General features: G+C 48.5%; 1 protein-coding gene across 2 annotated transcripts in view; it reads right to left on the reverse strand.

Moving 5' to 3' along the window:
- myo9ab (myosin IXAb) overlaps window positions 1–16,105 on the reverse strand; it is a 68,644-nt gene that overhangs the window by 188 nt on the left and 52,351 nt on the right. For both annotated transcript variants that reach the window (XM_061282610.1, XM_061282608.1), the window contains exons 11-43: window positions 14,675–14,809; window positions 14,483–14,604; window positions 14,274–14,415; window positions 13,615–13,804; window positions 13,367–13,486; window positions 12,765–12,840; window positions 12,553–12,699; window positions 12,441–12,480; window positions 12,243–12,365; window positions 12,022–12,102; window positions 11,762–11,872; window positions 11,499–11,621; window positions 11,272–11,421; window positions 10,891–11,192; window positions 9,710–10,801; window positions 9,564–9,633; window positions 9,169–9,375; window positions 8,501–8,598; window positions 8,337–8,425; window positions 8,049–8,272; window positions 7,800–7,916; window positions 7,531–7,719; window positions 6,629–6,676; window positions 6,435–6,546; window positions 6,176–6,237; window positions 5,900–6,092; window positions 5,704–5,832; window positions 5,479–5,584; window positions 5,245–5,376; window positions 5,019–5,142; window positions 3,727–3,932; window positions 3,489–3,631; window positions 52–3,358 (exon numbers count right to left, since the gene is read on the reverse strand). In XM_061282610.1, the coding sequence (XP_061138594.1) occupies window positions 2,985–3,358; window positions 3,489–3,631; window positions 3,727–3,932; window positions 5,019–5,142; window positions 5,245–5,376; window positions 5,479–5,584; window positions 5,704–5,832; window positions 5,900–6,092; window positions 6,176–6,237; window positions 6,435–6,546; window positions 6,629–6,676; window positions 7,531–7,719; window positions 7,800–7,916; window positions 8,049–8,272; window positions 8,337–8,425; window positions 8,501–8,598; window positions 9,169–9,375; window positions 9,564–9,633; window positions 9,710–10,801; window positions 10,891–11,192; window positions 11,272–11,421; window positions 11,499–11,621; window positions 11,762–11,872; window positions 12,022–12,102; window positions 12,243–12,365; window positions 12,441–12,480; window positions 12,553–12,699; window positions 12,765–12,840; window positions 13,367–13,486; window positions 13,615–13,804; window positions 14,274–14,415; window positions 14,483–14,604; window positions 14,675–14,809 (5,577 nt within the window). In that variant the 3' untranslated portion in view covers window positions 52–2,984. The remainder of the gene's footprint in view (window positions 1–51; window positions 3,359–3,488; window positions 3,632–3,726; window positions 3,933–5,018; window positions 5,143–5,244; window positions 5,377–5,478; window positions 5,585–5,703; window positions 5,833–5,899; window positions 6,093–6,175; window positions 6,238–6,434; window positions 6,547–6,628; window positions 6,677–7,530; window positions 7,720–7,799; window positions 7,917–8,048; window positions 8,273–8,336; window positions 8,426–8,500; window positions 8,599–9,168; window positions 9,376–9,563; window positions 9,634–9,709; window positions 10,802–10,890; window positions 11,193–11,271; window positions 11,422–11,498; window positions 11,622–11,761; window positions 11,873–12,021; window positions 12,103–12,242; window positions 12,366–12,440; window positions 12,481–12,552; window positions 12,700–12,764; window positions 12,841–13,366; window positions 13,487–13,614; window positions 13,805–14,273; window positions 14,416–14,482; window positions 14,605–14,674; window positions 14,810–16,105) is intronic.

Consider the following 16,105-nt stretch of genomic DNA (forward strand, 5'->3'; position numbering starts at 1 on the left):
AAAATTAAGTACGTGTCGTTTAAAAAGCGACGTAAAAGTTCAGCGACTCACCGTGAAGGAGAGTCTGCCAACTTTTTTGTGCGATTCTCATTGCCGTGATGCACGATGGGAAATGATGTCCATCGCTCGTGTGGCGCAGGCGCATTTGGCGTTGAGGAAAAAGATGGTGCGTCAGGCACACGCGGCTTCCACATTTCAAATATAACATCCATCCATTTTCTGAACCGCTTAGTCCCCGCGGGAGTGCTGGAGCCTATCCCAGCCGTCATCGGGCGTCACCCTAAACCGGTTGCCAGCCAATCGCAGGGCACACAGAGACAAACAACCATTTGCACTCGCACCTAGGGACAATTTGGAGTCTTCAATCGGCCTACCAAGCAAGTTTTTGGGATGTGGGAGGAAACTGGAGTGCCCGGAGAAAGCCCACGCGGGCCCGGGGAGAACGTGGAAACTCCACACAGGGAGGGCCGGAGGTGGAATCGAACCCTCCTAACTGTGAGGCGGACGTGCTACCCAGTGCTCCACCGAGCCGCTCTCAAATTTAACATGTTATTCTGTTATACAGTATTATACAATCCTATTAAATGTGAAATCATTTTCCTAAACAATAACCGATGTATTTTGAAGTAAGTCTTATAATATATTATTGAGGTTTTTTTTAAACAATATGATGCAGCTGTATTGATATGAAAAGAATTGTGGCGTTCCGATGGCCCATTTTTCATTCAAATATTCTGCTTATCAAAAAAATCAAACAAGCCTGCAGTTTCAATTTTCTTAATTTATTTGGGAAAAAGATTGAATAATTGCGAGTGTTTTCTAAGGCAGTAAATGTTGCGTTCACGTGAGAGTTCGCAGGGTTGTTCAAGATGAATCATAATACTGAATTTGTGTTTGACTTGAATTCCCCTTAAATAATCACGAAGGTCAGGTTTTGCTATTAGGAAACTGATTCGTGAAAAAGAATCAACAAAATAAATAACCACCCATTTGCATAAATCTGCAGTTAGTCTGATGAACTTCCCCCATAGTATTTTATTTACTCTTACAACCATAAACATGTTTGTGTCATTAAAATAATAATAATTAAAAAAAAACGAACACAAATTGCACCTCGTATATAACTATGTTACAGAGTGGCGCAGCCAAAACCTTATTTCGTTTTTCTTTGCTGGCCTTGTAGCACTTGATCGTACGCAGGATAATATATCCTTCATAAGAAATCCTTTGAAACCGCAGTAAGCGTGGACATAAATAAAATTCACATACAGTACATACACTGTGTATAAAAGAGGACCAAAAAGGACCCAAGAAAGCAGAGCATGCCTTCCAGTGACACTTACATTCACTTTTTTTCCCCCGCACAAATTATGCAAAAGGACATAAACGAAGAATAGAGAACGATAATCACTTTTGTTCATCCAGCTCATTTTTGTGTGTGTGTGTGTGTGTGTATATAGTAAACTGAGGCGGTGGAAAGCTGCTTAATACTGATGGTCTTGTCTCACAGTTTTATTGACGGCCACCCATGAGGCCTTCATGAGCCTCACTGCACGAAATATTTGGCTGCTACGTGTTTTGGTTTCTGCGTATTAAATGCTACGAGTGGACGGAAGCGCTGCTTGTTGAGCTCAACAAGGAGGAGGAATAAGTCAGAAGCATCTGGAAAGCGCCTTACTGTGTGTGAATGAAAACCAGCGAGCTGTCAGAGTGAAGTTTTCCCCAGATTTTGGAATAAAATAGCGAATACTTTGATGACTGACCTAGAGAATATGTGCGTGTATGTGTGAGCCGATACGTCAAAAAAAAGTCCGTCAAGTGTTGACCGACAGAAACTAAGCATATCAACAATATAACAATGACAGCACACGTTATTACAGTAAAAACGGAAGAGAGAACTTCAAAGTGGTGACGTCATAACACTGATGTTCACAAGCGTGGCACCGGTATGAAAGCGTGTCCTAATTTTCACTTGCTCTCTATGTACATGTTCTTGCCATGGGACATGGTCAGAATCATACAATCTTCCGCATCACTAGTCCGGGTTTCAGTGGTCGCCAGCCAAGCGCGTTCGAAAGTTTGAGTCGCGATGGAAGGAGGCGGAGGTGCTAATCGCCATGACGTCACGCTCAAGCATCGAACTTCCGTGTCACCGGACCACTTGAGGGAATGGATGATTTTGGCCTTCTTTACTAGGGCTGAACAATTCCTCAAACTCAATGTCGTCTAACACAATAGGTTGCAATGGGGGAGGGGGGGGGTTAATTCACTTCTGTGGGTCAGCATTTTTTTTTTTCATAAAACGTTGACGTGATAAAAGCCAAATCTGCGGCTTGTGTCCTAATCTTATGATTTATGTTCACACTTACAAATGTTGTGAGGGTGTTATAGTCAACACCTTAAAGATGGCTAATGTTTGGTAAATATATAAAAGGTTTTCATATTAATTTGTCCTTTATTTTAGCATCACCTGTAAGACCAAAACAATTTGGTATGATGAATCTTGTTTACGGCAATGCAAATTAATTTATTGCTTGTGTTTGTTAAAAACAGGCTGGGGAAGAGAAGCTTGAAAAGGATGCCCGCATAGTAAATCACAATGGTGAAAAAAATACAATGATATGATTTTTCAAAATTGTTCAGCCCTATTATCTTCCGCGTACAGTGTCAGCTGTGGCGCGCTTTCTTGACAGGGAGTCAAACGGTTGAGCATGCTGCATCTCGGCTGGTGTGTAAACGTGACAAGCGGACTTCGCTCAGCCTAGCTTAGCTTAGCAGAGTTCAGCGTAGCTGAGCGATTCAGTCGTTATGGCTACAAGCTGAAGAAGATAGACGGCCCACCCCAAGTTCAGCGGCACTTCCTTTGTCTTCTTCTGCGCTCTGGCTCAGTGCTCACCTGCCCTGCCGAGGAGGGGGGCGGGCAGGGGCGACCCCCGTGACCAGTCTCGGCCGAACCTGAATATCGAGGCCTTCGTTCCGCCCCGTCACACCATGAACTCGTTACTGCCGTACAGAACCAGCTGCTGCGGCGCCGAGCCGAACTCGGGCTCCCTGCGGTGTCCGCCCGACGTCTCCCTCGGCGAGCTGCGGCTCAGGCGGAGCCTGTGGCTGGGGAGGCCTTTCCCGGGTCGCCGCCCTGACTCGGACGCGTTTCCCGCCCCTCCCGGGCTGTAGGAGGCCAGCAGGGGTCCCGAAGACGACGAGCGGAAGCGGTAGTGAGGGGAAGGCGAGTCCGAAGGCGGCTGATTGAAGCAGGAGACAACGGAGGCCGAGTCGGCCGAGTCCACCGAGTCGGGATGGCGACGCAAAGGTCGCCTGCACTTCATCTCACATTTTCGGGAGCCATAAGCGCCCGATTCTGTGGAGTCGGAACAACTAACGCTAAAAAAAATTCAAAACATGATATTTCTCCTGTGCTGATTGATAGCATCGCCACTTACAGTTTCTGTGTTTCTAATCAAATTCTATGATTTTAGTTCAATCCTTACCGGGGTGCTCCCCTGTGGCACCCTCCGTTTCCATGGTGATGTTCTCGGAGCTGTCGGCGGTGCCGATGGACGCTTCCGATTCTGGAGTGTCGTCGTCGGACGCTCGCGGTTCCAGGATCAACATCTCATATGTCAGCTCCTCCCTGGAAAAAAACAACACATTGTGTACTTCCTATGTGACCATGCTCATCAACTATTTAATTAACTAATCAACAAACAGCAATCAAATCTTTCATACTTTTCTTTCTGCAGACTCTCAATCTGCTCGGTGAGGATCCGTTCCTCTTGCTGCATGGCGAGCTGCTGCTGCTCGCTCAGCGTCCCCTCGGCTGCTTCCTCGCCAGCCACTCCCGCGCTTTCGCTGTCCGCCCCCGGGGGGCCCGTCCTGGGGCTGAGCGGCGGAGACTGCGCGTGGGCGCCGCTTTGCCGAACGCGGCTTTTACTCTGAAAGTTTGGACACAAACAAAAACAAAACGTGCGCTTCTCAATATGGCCTGTTAATATTTTTAAAACAAACAAAAGAGAAACAATGATGGCAAAACACACTGGAGACTTACTAAAAAAATACACTTGCTTACAACGTACAGATGTGCTAATCACAAGAACACAGCTAACGACAAACTGGAAGGGATGCTAGTAGGACACTCACAGACTCAAAGAAAGGCTTTACCTTCAGTCGGGCAGCGTTAGGCTGCGTGTTAGCCAGTTAGCAAAAACAAAAATGGGTCAATGCGGCAGTAAGATTGTCGTTCTCTCTCCGATATACTCATGGAAGACACACAACACAACACTGACCGCGCCGCGAGCTGCTATTGCTGACATTGCTATTCAAACAACAAAACAATAAGCTTTGTGATTTTTTAAATTTGTGAATAAATTTAGACAAGGTGGTCATTTTGGTGCGTGTATGCGCTGTGGTGCCTTGATAGCCGAGTTTGAATTTTTTGGGGCATACAAGCGGACAGACGAGACAACTGCGAAGACTTGGACTGAACGGGACAGACAATGGTGATGGGCGGGCGCACTCTGAGAAGGGGGCATACATACTGGGGTGGCAGTGCGGGCTATGCTCATAAACCTCACACTCTGAGAAGGGGGCATACATACCGGGGTGGCAGTGCGGGCTATGCTCATAAACCTAACAGCGATTAGTACAGGTTTCTGGAAGAAATGGTCGGGGGTGGGAAAGGAGGACAAGTTGGGGTTAGGGAGGGTCGGGGGCCTGTCGCCGTTGCTCAAAAATGGCTCGTAACACACTCAATACAGTTGCACATCCGGTCTCGTGCAAACAAGCCACTGCTCACCCCGAATATTGGGCTCTGAAATTAAATATTGATATTTTTCTACGTCCACCAAGGATCTTTTTTTTTTTTTAATAGACTCTTAAGTGAAAATGTTGAAATTGTTTTTCCCCAGTGTCAAAACGCAAAGCAAAGAAATTTGTTTTCATGGCGAAAATATGAGCTGAAAACATGGCTGCCGCTTCCTGAAGCTGACAATCGCGCAATGCCGATTGCGTGGCGCTCTTACCATGGACATCCTGACGTGGCTCAGTCGGCTCTTGGCTTTGCTCTCGGCAAACTCCAGACTGTTGATGTCCTTCAGACGCGCTCTGTACTTGCTCATCTGCTCATTGATGATCAGCTCCACACACCTGCAAAAAGGCCCCAAAATGTACATAACATAAACAACAACGCAAAAGAACCACGAGGCTCTTCAAAAGTACAGAAGTACAGAAGAAGACGAGTGAACGCACGCTGTGGTCTTGCTGATGTCTTGGACGCTCTGCAGGGGGTCGATGGTGTCGGGGCAGCGCAGGACGCACGGGGCGAAGACGATGGCCAGCGCGTTGGCCGACATCCTGTTGGTGTCCTCCTGCAGCGCAATCCTAAAACCAAACGTGAAGAAATGGAAAACATTGTGATGCGCTATGAAGTCGTGACATTTAATCACCTCCAAATTAAAAGCAAAAATCTAGTTGCGGTCTCACCTGACCAAGTGGAAGATGAGGCGTTCCAGCGTGCTTAGGTGTGTGCGGCTCAGCTGGTCGATGACAGAGTACACACCTCGGATCACCTCCTGCTTGTCGGCTTGACCTGAGTGCCCAAAACGGCACATCGTCACAAAATGGACAAAGGGCGGGTGGCGTGACGCCACTTCACGCCACGCGACCACACACCACACCACACCACGCCACGCCACGCCACCGGCTTACCCATGGCTCGGAGGAACTCCTCGTAGAGCTCAAATGTCATGAGCGGGCTGGGCAGGTCGCGGAGCCACTGCTTGAGCACGCTGGCGATGACGTGGATGTTGTAATCGTCCAAGAGCACGCTGCTCACGTCTGGAAAGTGACCAGCCACACGTGACTCCCGTTGCCTCGCATCTGGATGACCGCTTCGGAAACTGACCGGTGTCCAGCCCTTGCCGCAGTTCCTTGATTTTATTGGTGGAGCCCGACTTCCTGTAGATGCCCTCCGTGTAGAGGCCGTGCATCTCGATGTAGTTGATGAGCTTCTCCACCAGTTGGGGGACGTTGCGCTCCTCGCCGGTCAGCCTGGAGAGCTCCACGCCAAACTGACGAGGCGACAGCTCCGGATCGTACTTGGACACGCGCGCGACAGTCCCGTTAAGAAAGAAAAATAAAAAGACGACGACTTTCGCCAGCAACAAGCGTGGGTGCCTACCTTCTTGCTGCACATGGTGGCCATCTTGGAGCAGCACTTCCTGTGGCAGGCGTAGCGGCAGACTGCAAGACAGCACATGAGAGTCTGTGCTTTGAAAGCTCAGTCGAGGCATATCATTGGTTGACACGTGAACCCAAAAAGTGCCAACCCCATCGAAAATGGCATTACCGTGAAGAAAAGTAATTTAATCCAATTTTTCCTCCTTCGGAGAAGAAGGATAAGTGTAAGGTAAGTGAGTTAGTGAGAACACGGCGCTCACGTTTGCAGACGCAGGCTCGGTCCATCATCCAGATGAGCGACGAGCAGTACTCGCAGTACGTGGGGATGCTGTACTGCGTCGACTTGAAGATGTGGCCGTTGTGCTCCTCAACCTGCGGGCGAGGGGGCGGCAACGACCAGCTCAGGTGACCGAGAATCACCACCCAAAATGGCCGCCTGGCGTTTTTAACTCACAATGTCAGTGTCCTTCTTGCGTGACTTCTTGCGCTCTCGTTTGGCGGCCTAGGAACAAAGACACGGAATTGAACTAAATTTGATATTTATTATTTTTAAAAACTGACAGCGTGAGCTGACTGATAAAACAGTCAAATCATAATTTTGGGTTGTAAGTGGAAGTTAATGAGTAGCTTACATTTTTTTCCAAAAAGCAAATAATTAGTAATAAAATAAAAATGAAGAAATAAATTAAAAATAATTAAAAAAAAAAAAGAATAATCAAATAATAAATCAAAAATACATACCGTTTTTTTCCATGTATGATGCGCCCCCATGTATAATACGCACCCTAAAAATGGCATGTTGATGCTGGAAAAAAAGCCTGTACCCATGTATAATACGCACCCAAATTTTGACTCCTACTTAAGTCCGTGAACGTAAAATTATTTCAGAAAAAAGATCATCTTTGGGAACAACCGGATGTTATTCTGCCGGTCAGTATCACTGCGCATGCGCTAGCATACTCAATAGCGAAGAAATGTTTCGGATTTGTGTAGGGTACATTGTGACAGCAAACGAGCAGGTGATCTAGCAAGCGTCTGATACGAGAGCATTGTGTTCGTATGGAGCGTGTTTGAAGTGAACAGCAGAGAAGAAAGCGCATCTGTAATGGCGGCCTCCGTATGATATCCGGATTTAAAAAAAAATATATATATATATTATTTTTTGTACCCATGTATAATGCGCACCCCAGATTTTCGGACAATAAATTAGTTAAATTTTGCGCATTATACATGGAAAAAACCGGTATATTTAAGGCTAGTGTAACATGAGTTTGAAATGATATTACTTTTCATCCAGGCAATTCGATTTTTTTCTAAATTGGCTCCCGCGCCAATGACGGTTCATTCTTTTCTTACCCTGCCGATGGTCCCCTCCATGGGCTTGTACTCGGTCATGAACTCGTCCAGGAAGACCTTGAATGTGTTGACCCACACCTTGACCGGCGACTCGTTCCAGTCGCGGTGCTCCAGCCGCATGCTCTTCTCCAGGATGTGCTCAAAGAGGGCGTGCAGGTCCTTGTAGCGAATACTCCTCCCGTCGTCCATCTGCCCGGCGACACGCATGTTCGTTTGACATAATCCACATGGGCGAGTCCACTGCACAAGATGGGGGATCGCATACTCACAGCCAGGGCGGTGGAATACGAGTTGAAGATGTTGATGCGGAACTCCTTCAGGGCTTTCTTGAAGACCACATCCACCATGGTGTCCTTCTTGCCATTTTCACTTTCCAGGTCGGCGATCTGAAGGTACAAACGCAAAAACATTTTGGTCAGTTCCCACTCGTTCATAATACTAAGTGGTGTTTCCGGTGAGGACATGGAAATATTGGAAGCAGCTCTGGGATGACCTAAATGCATTTTTGGGGCGGGCACCTTCTTGAGCAGGAAGTCGTTCATGGTGCGGTAGTCGTGAGCCGAGCTGAGGATGTGCAGCGCGTCATTCTGCCACTGGGCGGGTTCCAGAGCCACGCTGCTGATCTTCAGGCTGCGCCGCCGCCGCATCTTGGGAGACGGCTCCTTGTTCTCCTTGCTGTCCCGCAAGCCCCGTGGCGGCGACGCTGCCTTCAGGTCGGGACTGAGAGGAGGCGACGGAGCCTCTGGCAGACAAAAAAAATAAAATCAGCTGATGTAAGATGCAGCTTTTTCTTTTACCTCTCTTACCGGGTGTTTCAGCAGCACTTTCGCCCCTGCTGGACACTTTTTTCCTGCCGTGTTTACTTTTACTCCAGAATCGCATCTTCCCTCTCATTCTGCTCCAAATGAAGAAAGTGAAAGAAGTGACAAGACACACATGAACATTTGCATGCATCATGTGATCTCGCTACCTTCCATCTTGACTGGAGGTTTTCCTCAGCACCTCTACTTTGCCCAGATCTCCCGATGACAAGGTCTTATGGATCTTCTTTGGGTCTTTGTGGGAATCCTGCAGCGGAAGACATAAAACCAGAAGAGTGAGCAAGCAGAGCGTTGCCAAAATGGCCAACGGCATCCTGGGATGCTGCGAATGGCGACGAAGCGCGGTTTGTCCCCAACGTTGGAGTACGCGACTCACAAAAAGTTAGGTCACCTGGACTTTGGGGTGAAATTCCAGGATGGAGTGTAACCTTTACAAGTCACCTTTGACCTTCTTTCAACATTTGAGCGCATTTTTGGTTCATCCTGAAATTTCTACTTTGTGTGGGTCGTGTCTCATTTCTCTTTTCATGCTGAATCAAATGTTGATTAGTAACAAGAAAGAGGACAGGATGCTTTTGATCAAGCGTCATTCGAGCCAGCATGCATCAGCGTAGCTTCTCTTCTCAAGAGTTGGATTGGGTGAGTCCAGGCCGTGCAGCAGCTGGCGCCATCTTCTTTGTCTCCAAGCAGACAGAAAAACACTGTCGTTATGGGAAGAGAAAGCCTGCGAAGTAAGAAGGCTCTGCTCCCGAGAAGTCGGCGGAAGTGGCGGGCGGGAAAACAAAGGAGGCCGAGGAGGGGTCGCGGGAGGATTTACCATCTCGGAGTCACTGTGACAGTCGGTCTTGGGGCGAATGCGCGGGGGGCACGGGGAGGGGGGCGGCGTGCGGGAGTGGGCGGGGACGTAGTACTCGTCGTCATCGTCGTCCGAGCGCGTGGCTCCTTCCGAGTTACAGCGAGTGAGGAAGTCGGAGCGCGTCCGGGACATGCGTGCTTTCTTTTTGGGGCCCGGCCGCCCGACCTGCTGCCGGGCAACCACAGTAACAGCAACATTTTTCACAAACCGCCAAAGCGACTTGAGGAGACCTTTTATTGCGTTTTTCTACAATCTCAAAAACGGTTGTCCGTCAAAACTCGTTAGCAATTAAGCGAGTCGTCCGATTTAAAAGCGGGCCCGGCCAGCTCGCTGCAGTGTGTGAAGTGTACATTTACCTCTCTGGTCCTGGAATCATCTTTGAACATGGACAAAGATCTTCCCTGGGTCACCAAATCCTTATCGGACCTGCAAGGAACACACATACACGCGTCTGGACCTTTTAGTAAACAATGTCAAAGGTCATGTGGTGGTTGGGACTTACTTGGAGAACGGAAGCTTGCGTCTGGGTGGCGCCGTGTTGGTGGGCTTCTCCGTCATGTTGACGATGACGGTCTGAGCCGAGTTCTTCTTCTGGGCTTTGGGTGGCTTGGTGTCAAGGAGCGGGCTAGCGGCTCCCTGCCCACGCGGGACCGCTTTATTCTCCCGCTGACCCGGGCGGACGGTGGGAGAAAAGCCGGCTTTGGCCTCCAGGGTGATCTTGATGTCCACTTCTGAGGAGCAAAAGCCAGGAACTTCTGGGCTTGCCTCAAAAGTGGCTGAAGATGGAACCATGGAGGAATCGCCTTCCTCAAAAGTGGACTGTGGAGTTCTTTCTTCTTCAACAGTAGATGCTACCTCCAAACCCGATATGTGTGTCCGTTGGGAACTGGCTTGCGGTTCTCTGCATTCAGAAGTTCTGTCTGGACTTTGGACTACCGACGACCCCTCTTCCAGAGGACTCCCTTTTTGCATACTGATCAAGACCACGATGGGCTTTCGAAACGTGGACTCCCTTCTGTCTTTGGAAGACTTGCTGGGGCTTTCGCGTGTCAGTTCTCGGACAGGACTTTGGTCCGAAGCGATGTAAAACGTCGCCCTCGGGCTCTCGGTCCTGAGCGGTGACGCCGTCTCTGGCTTTTCATTGTGGTTTGAATCTCTCGCTGGCTCTGAAGTCAAACGTTCTCGAGGCGCGGTCGAACAGGACGTGAAAGCTCCCGAACTTTCGGTCTCTGTGTCCTCGGCAGCGAGCGCCTCAAAGCTATCAAGAGACCCGAGAGGCGAATGTCTGCGATGGTCCTCCGGGCGACAGGTGGCGCTGTCTGGTTCCAACTCTCCCCGAGGAGGCATGTCGACATTTCCGGTGCGAACCTTGAGAAGCTCCAAGCTGAATTGTGCCTGCTCCAGCTCTCTCATGCGCCTGCTCTCTCGCTTGGCTCGAGTCTTGTGGCTGGCCTCGTCCGCGCACCGACTTCGATTGTCTTCCGCCGGGTCCCCGGAGAGGTTCTCCACATGATCCTGTTTCGAGGTGAGGTCGTCGTCGGGTCCTTGAATGATGGGCGCCCCCACTTCGTGCTGCTGCTTCAGTTCTCGGAATCTATCGATTTTTGAAAAAGATTCATTACCAACGTGTGACTCGTAACGTTTTTTTTTTTTTTTGCCTCTCCCACTCACCCTTTTGCTTACCTTAGGCGGGCCAGGTAACCCCTCGCCATGGCCTGCAGCAACATCACAGTCCTGCAGGTTTCACAGTAGCGTCTCCTCTCAGCGAATCCCCTCCAAGCCGCCTGGATGGCGACAGCCGCCGCCGTCTTTTGGCGCCGGCGCGTCCTCCAGCTCCTCTGGATGGCCACGGCCGAGCTGCGCCACCGCAGGAATGTCCGGCGCTGCCTGCAGCGCCTCCAGGTTGTCTGGAGGCACACCACCGCTCGCTCCTGCAGCCTCAGATCCATGGTGGACTCTCGAACGAGGCAGCATCGCCACCAGCGCTTCAAAACAAAAAATGGAGGCCAACGGGTTTTATTTGATTTGCTGGTGTTAATTATTTGTAATAAAAAGAAGTCCCACTTGGATGACACGTGCAGCCAGCCTCATCCTGACAAAGTTGTTCCTCTCCAGGACGGCTCGGAAGCGACGCTGCAGCGTGACGATGCGCCGCAGAACTTCCTGGTGCAGGAGCGTCTGAAGACGTTGACGCTCCGCCTCCCGCAGGAACACCTGCAAGGCCGACGGGTGGATTGCACCCATCAAAACGTGACCGGATGACACCAGGAGGAGTTTGCGGCTCTCTTTACCGTGGTGTTGCCCACTTGGTAGCCGGCCGGCATCAGATGGATCTGCCTGAAGAACTCTCTGATGCCCGACTTGGTTGCGGTTGTGCCTCGAGGCAGCAGCACGTGAAAGTGGCGCACGAAATCCTGGAAACGACATCACGCTTACTGATGGGAGAGGAGGAGCTCACAAGTTTTTTTTTATTTCCAAGCACAATAAAGTATATTACATTTTATGCCATTTTTTGCTCATAGCATCAGAATCTAAAATGGGCCCAAAGCTTTACCTGGAAGGTGTACTTGACGCTGTAGCCTGATTGTCGGATCCGGACGGTTTCCAGCATCCCCGTGTAGCGCAGCTGCCTCAGCACTAAGCTGTCATTAAAGCGCAACGGCAGCTGACAAAGACAAGAAAATGATTTTTTTTTTTAAATGTATTTATCTTAGATCATATTTATTATATTAATATATAATATAAAGAAAAAGTATTGTATTTTTAATATAATATTTATTATATTAATATTTATAATTGTGTTTTTTTTTGTACCTTCTCAGCATTGGAGCGGATGCACTTGACAAAGTACGGCTCCGATTGGTTAAGCGTCTCCATCAGTTTAGTGAGGGAAGCCTGCACACGCAAACACATTCTCATCTTGTCCAATCAATTTAGTTGAGTCCGACAGGCAAATTTTCTTATATTTTTTTTAAGACTGAGCAATTAATTTTCTTTTGATGTCCAGCAGGGGGCAGCAGAGAGCAAGCACTCACCTGGAACTGAGCGCTGATGCTGGGCGGTTTCTTCTTCTTGTGCAAGTGAAGCAATGACTTGGTGATGCGATCGTGGAGCGTCACGCTGCTCAGGTGACGCAGAGATTTTACGTCCAACAAGTGCTATCAATATTAAATAAATTTTTTTTAAAAGTATTAACACAAGTCCTCTTTCTTAATTTGATGTCGTATCATCACCTTGGGCAGGCTGGGCTTGACTTTGCAGTTTCTGTTTCTTCTAAAAAGTGAGATAAACAAGTCAGCAAGGGGAAGTTCAGGCAAAAATGTTGTTAGACAATAAAATACTCACAGTAAGATTCCCTGAGCTCGTTCCAGGAGTTTGCTGTTGGACGAGTTGACGAAGATGCCGTCCTCTCCCAGGGCCGTCAGGCTCCCCGCCGACGACAGGCGTCCCGACCTCGGCCCGCGCCCATTGCAGCCGGCACTGAAGCCATCCCTGTACGGTGATAAAAAGCCAAATAATGACAAGGGACGAACGACAAAATGACGTCGAGGACTCACCGCCCGGCTTTCTCATTCAGGGTGTTGGCGCCTTGAAGATCTGCCAGCGGAGAGCGAGGGTTCTTCCTGGTGATGCCTGCACGCCACGGAATGAGAGGAAAACAAGATGAGCCGTGACTTTGCTACAACAACAAGAATATCACAAAAGACAAAAAATGTCCAGTGCAGGCTCCCGCTTGTCCACAGGGGACGAATTCCACAGATTTTTTTTCCGATCGGTCACAAAGGAAATTGCGTGGGCGAGGTTGTATTTCTTACGGCGCGCTGCCGTAATAAAAGCTTCTCGCTTCTGGTGTTATTGACCACAAGTGACGGCCTCAACCTGGAATTGATTTCTGAGCGTTTTCCCTTGAACTCACCTCAGAAATGTGCCGCCATTGTAAAGCTCGTTAACAAGGCGCCGGCTTCCAAAAAAACGGCGCTTACAGGAATTTGTGGGGGCTCTAAAAGCGGGCTTGTTTCACACATGACCAGTCTGAGTGTAATTTTATTGAGTTGGACGAATGTCTTCTCTTAAATCAAATCAATTTGTGGCAGGAATCGACTTTTTTCTTTTCTTTAATGTGAGCAAGTTGGAGCTGTTGCCAATTGAACCTACTTACTGTATTTCTCATCCTTGCACCTTTGAAGGATCTCAAGGCTCCTCTGGTGAACCGGGTGATGAAGGAAACTGAAACTGTCCACGGTTTTGACGGTGGCGCAGGGCACGGCGGAATCGTGACCTAGCCATCAGATGTAAAAAAAAGGTCATTTTTGGATCTGGTGATTGAATTGATCATTGATTTTGTTAATCGATTATTGAAACTGAATTGTTCCGCCTCTAATAATGAAAAAATCGCTGCCGTCCGACCTGTCTTCATGTATCGGCGTCCGGCCTCCCTGAAAGCCACCAGGGCCCGGAAGTAGGCGCGCAAAACGGCCCAGCGGAATGTGGCCACCGGGTCGATTCCCATCAGGCCGCAGATGAAGGCGTTTTTGCTGCTCTTCAGCAAGGCCACCACGTCGGGACGCATGTGGTCCGTGTTCTTCTCCCGGAAGTCCTGAACACGGCACAAAATATTTTTCGGTGTGGTAGATATCTCGCAGCTGATACCTTTCGGCCGCCGGCGCTACGGATTGGCATGATCCAAAAGACTGGAGCGCTTCCAGCACATGTGCTTCTTATCAGAACGCAGCTGGGAGGCGAGCGGGAGAATTAGATTGAGCGGGTGGGCGGGGAGGGGGAAAGACAAAAGTAGGTCGGCGGCACGACGAGAAGTTCATAAAAGGCTTGGACAAAAAGGAGAGGAAAAGACGTGAAACGAGCCAATTACACTTGAGCTGCACTGTAGCAACATAATCTGCTGCCGCCACAAAAGTAGATGATGTTTTTTTTCCTGCCTGCTTCTATATTGAGCAGGAAAGAAGCCCAAAAAATGATTTGTACAGATCTGGGAAAGAATCAGATCTGATCATCTTTTTTTTTTTTTTGTCACACTGCAGAGCCAGAATTAGAAATTCCGAGCTCACCTTAACTCCATACTTGACTTTGCCGGCGTAGTGCGTGATGATGAAAGCGGGCTCCATGACGGTGGGGAACTCGATGTAGCTGTTTCCCTCATGCTGACGCTTGAACTTGTCCAGCAAGGTCTGATTGGACGCCTGAGGGAAGCTGCCGTCAAACCAGACAAATGAGGACATGTCGCTTTCCGATTCACGCACCCCCCTCTGAGGCGTACTTGCACTCCTCGTCCAGCAGGTGGAAGAGCGCCGTGGGTTTCTTGCTGATGAGGTTGATGCAGCTGCTGTTGTCGATGTAGTCGATGGTGTGCCAGCTGATGCCCTCGGCTCGGTACTCCTCCTGCCAGAAGACGGCAAAGTGCTCGCAAATTTGGAACCCGCAAAACAAAGGAATGTGGCCAGAGCTGCACCTGCTCCAGCTTGAAGATGTGCTGGTTGAAGTAATGCTGCAAACGCTCGTTGGCAAAGTTGATACAGAATTGCTCAAAGCTGTTGTTCTCGTAGTCCTCAAATCCAAAGATGTCCAACACGCCGATGGAGAAGATCTGGAGGAAGGCAACACGTGCTAATAATGTCAGCTGGGTTTTGTATTTTTCAGATTTGCGGCCATTGAAGATGATATCGGCGATTGCCTTTTAACTAGGGGTGTAAATCGCGGGTTTTGTCACGATACGATATCATATCGATACAAAGAGCCACGATACGATATTTGCCGATATCTTAAAGCCTGCTGTGATTCATTCACGATACATCACGATATAGTGCTCTACGATCGATATATATTTTTAAATAAAAAATATAGAACAATATCCTGATTTATAACAATTCATACGCAAAATCAACAAGGTACTGCAAACTCTTTATTTAGGAAATTACAAGAGTATTGTAGTATACAAAGTGCTTATTTTAACACTGAACTTTGATGTCGTGTTTTTAATTTAAATGTGCGGCGAGATTTGTGCTCCCTGAATATTTGATCACCGCATGGCAGGATTTACAAACTGGACGTGTCTTGTCCGTTGAGCCATCTTTTCTTTGGAATCCAAAGTGCTTCCAAACGAATGACTTGAAGCCTAAAGGGGAACAAACTTCCTCGTCTTTTTGGACACTGGCCATAGCACCAGCCCAGGAGCCGCGTACTAGTTGTTGACTCCCCTTTCACGTGCCTGCTCTGCTCACAACACAACACGCGCGCACTGCTCCCGGAAAGAGCAACAATGAACTGGATTTCAAAATAAAGTCGTGTCTAATGTCCGAGGTAAAACACGGCGATATAAATCGATGTTTACGTTTAGCATCGACGCCAATAAATCGTCGAGCATTATATCGATTAATCGATGTGCATCGATGAATCGTTACACCTCTACTTTTAACTCATTCAGTGCCATCAATGGTTATAGACGTCAAAGATATTAACTGGGTCGGCAGGACGAGGCCTTTCGTTAGGGATTATTTATCTACCGTATTTTCCGCCCTATTAGGCGCACCGGGGTATAAGGCGCACCTTCAATGAACGGCCCATTTTAAAACTTTGTCCATATATAAGGCGCACCGGCCTATAAGGCGCATAAAATAGAAGCTTTACTGCAACAAACTGAGGTTGACTAGGGTTGCGGTATGCACCCACTAGCCAATAACCAACGAGCCCTCTGTAAACAATCGCGTTTTTCAAACGATCTCCTATAAAATGATTGGAACTGACTAAAGTTCAATCTAGCGCATTGGTACTACTTACCTATGTTTCCCTTCCATATCGATCCGTAGATTTACTCGAAACATGAACAGAGCAGCCTATTTTGACATGAAATAGCCTCGCGCGTATAGCAGCTATCGTTATAGCA

The sequence above is a fragment of the Syngnathus typhle genome, linkage group LG7, assembly GCF_033458585.1.
Source record: "Syngnathus typhle isolate RoL2023-S1 ecotype Sweden linkage group LG7, RoL_Styp_1.0, whole genome shotgun sequence".
NCBI lineage: Eukaryota > Metazoa > Chordata > Actinopteri > Syngnathiformes > Syngnathidae > Syngnathus > Syngnathus typhle.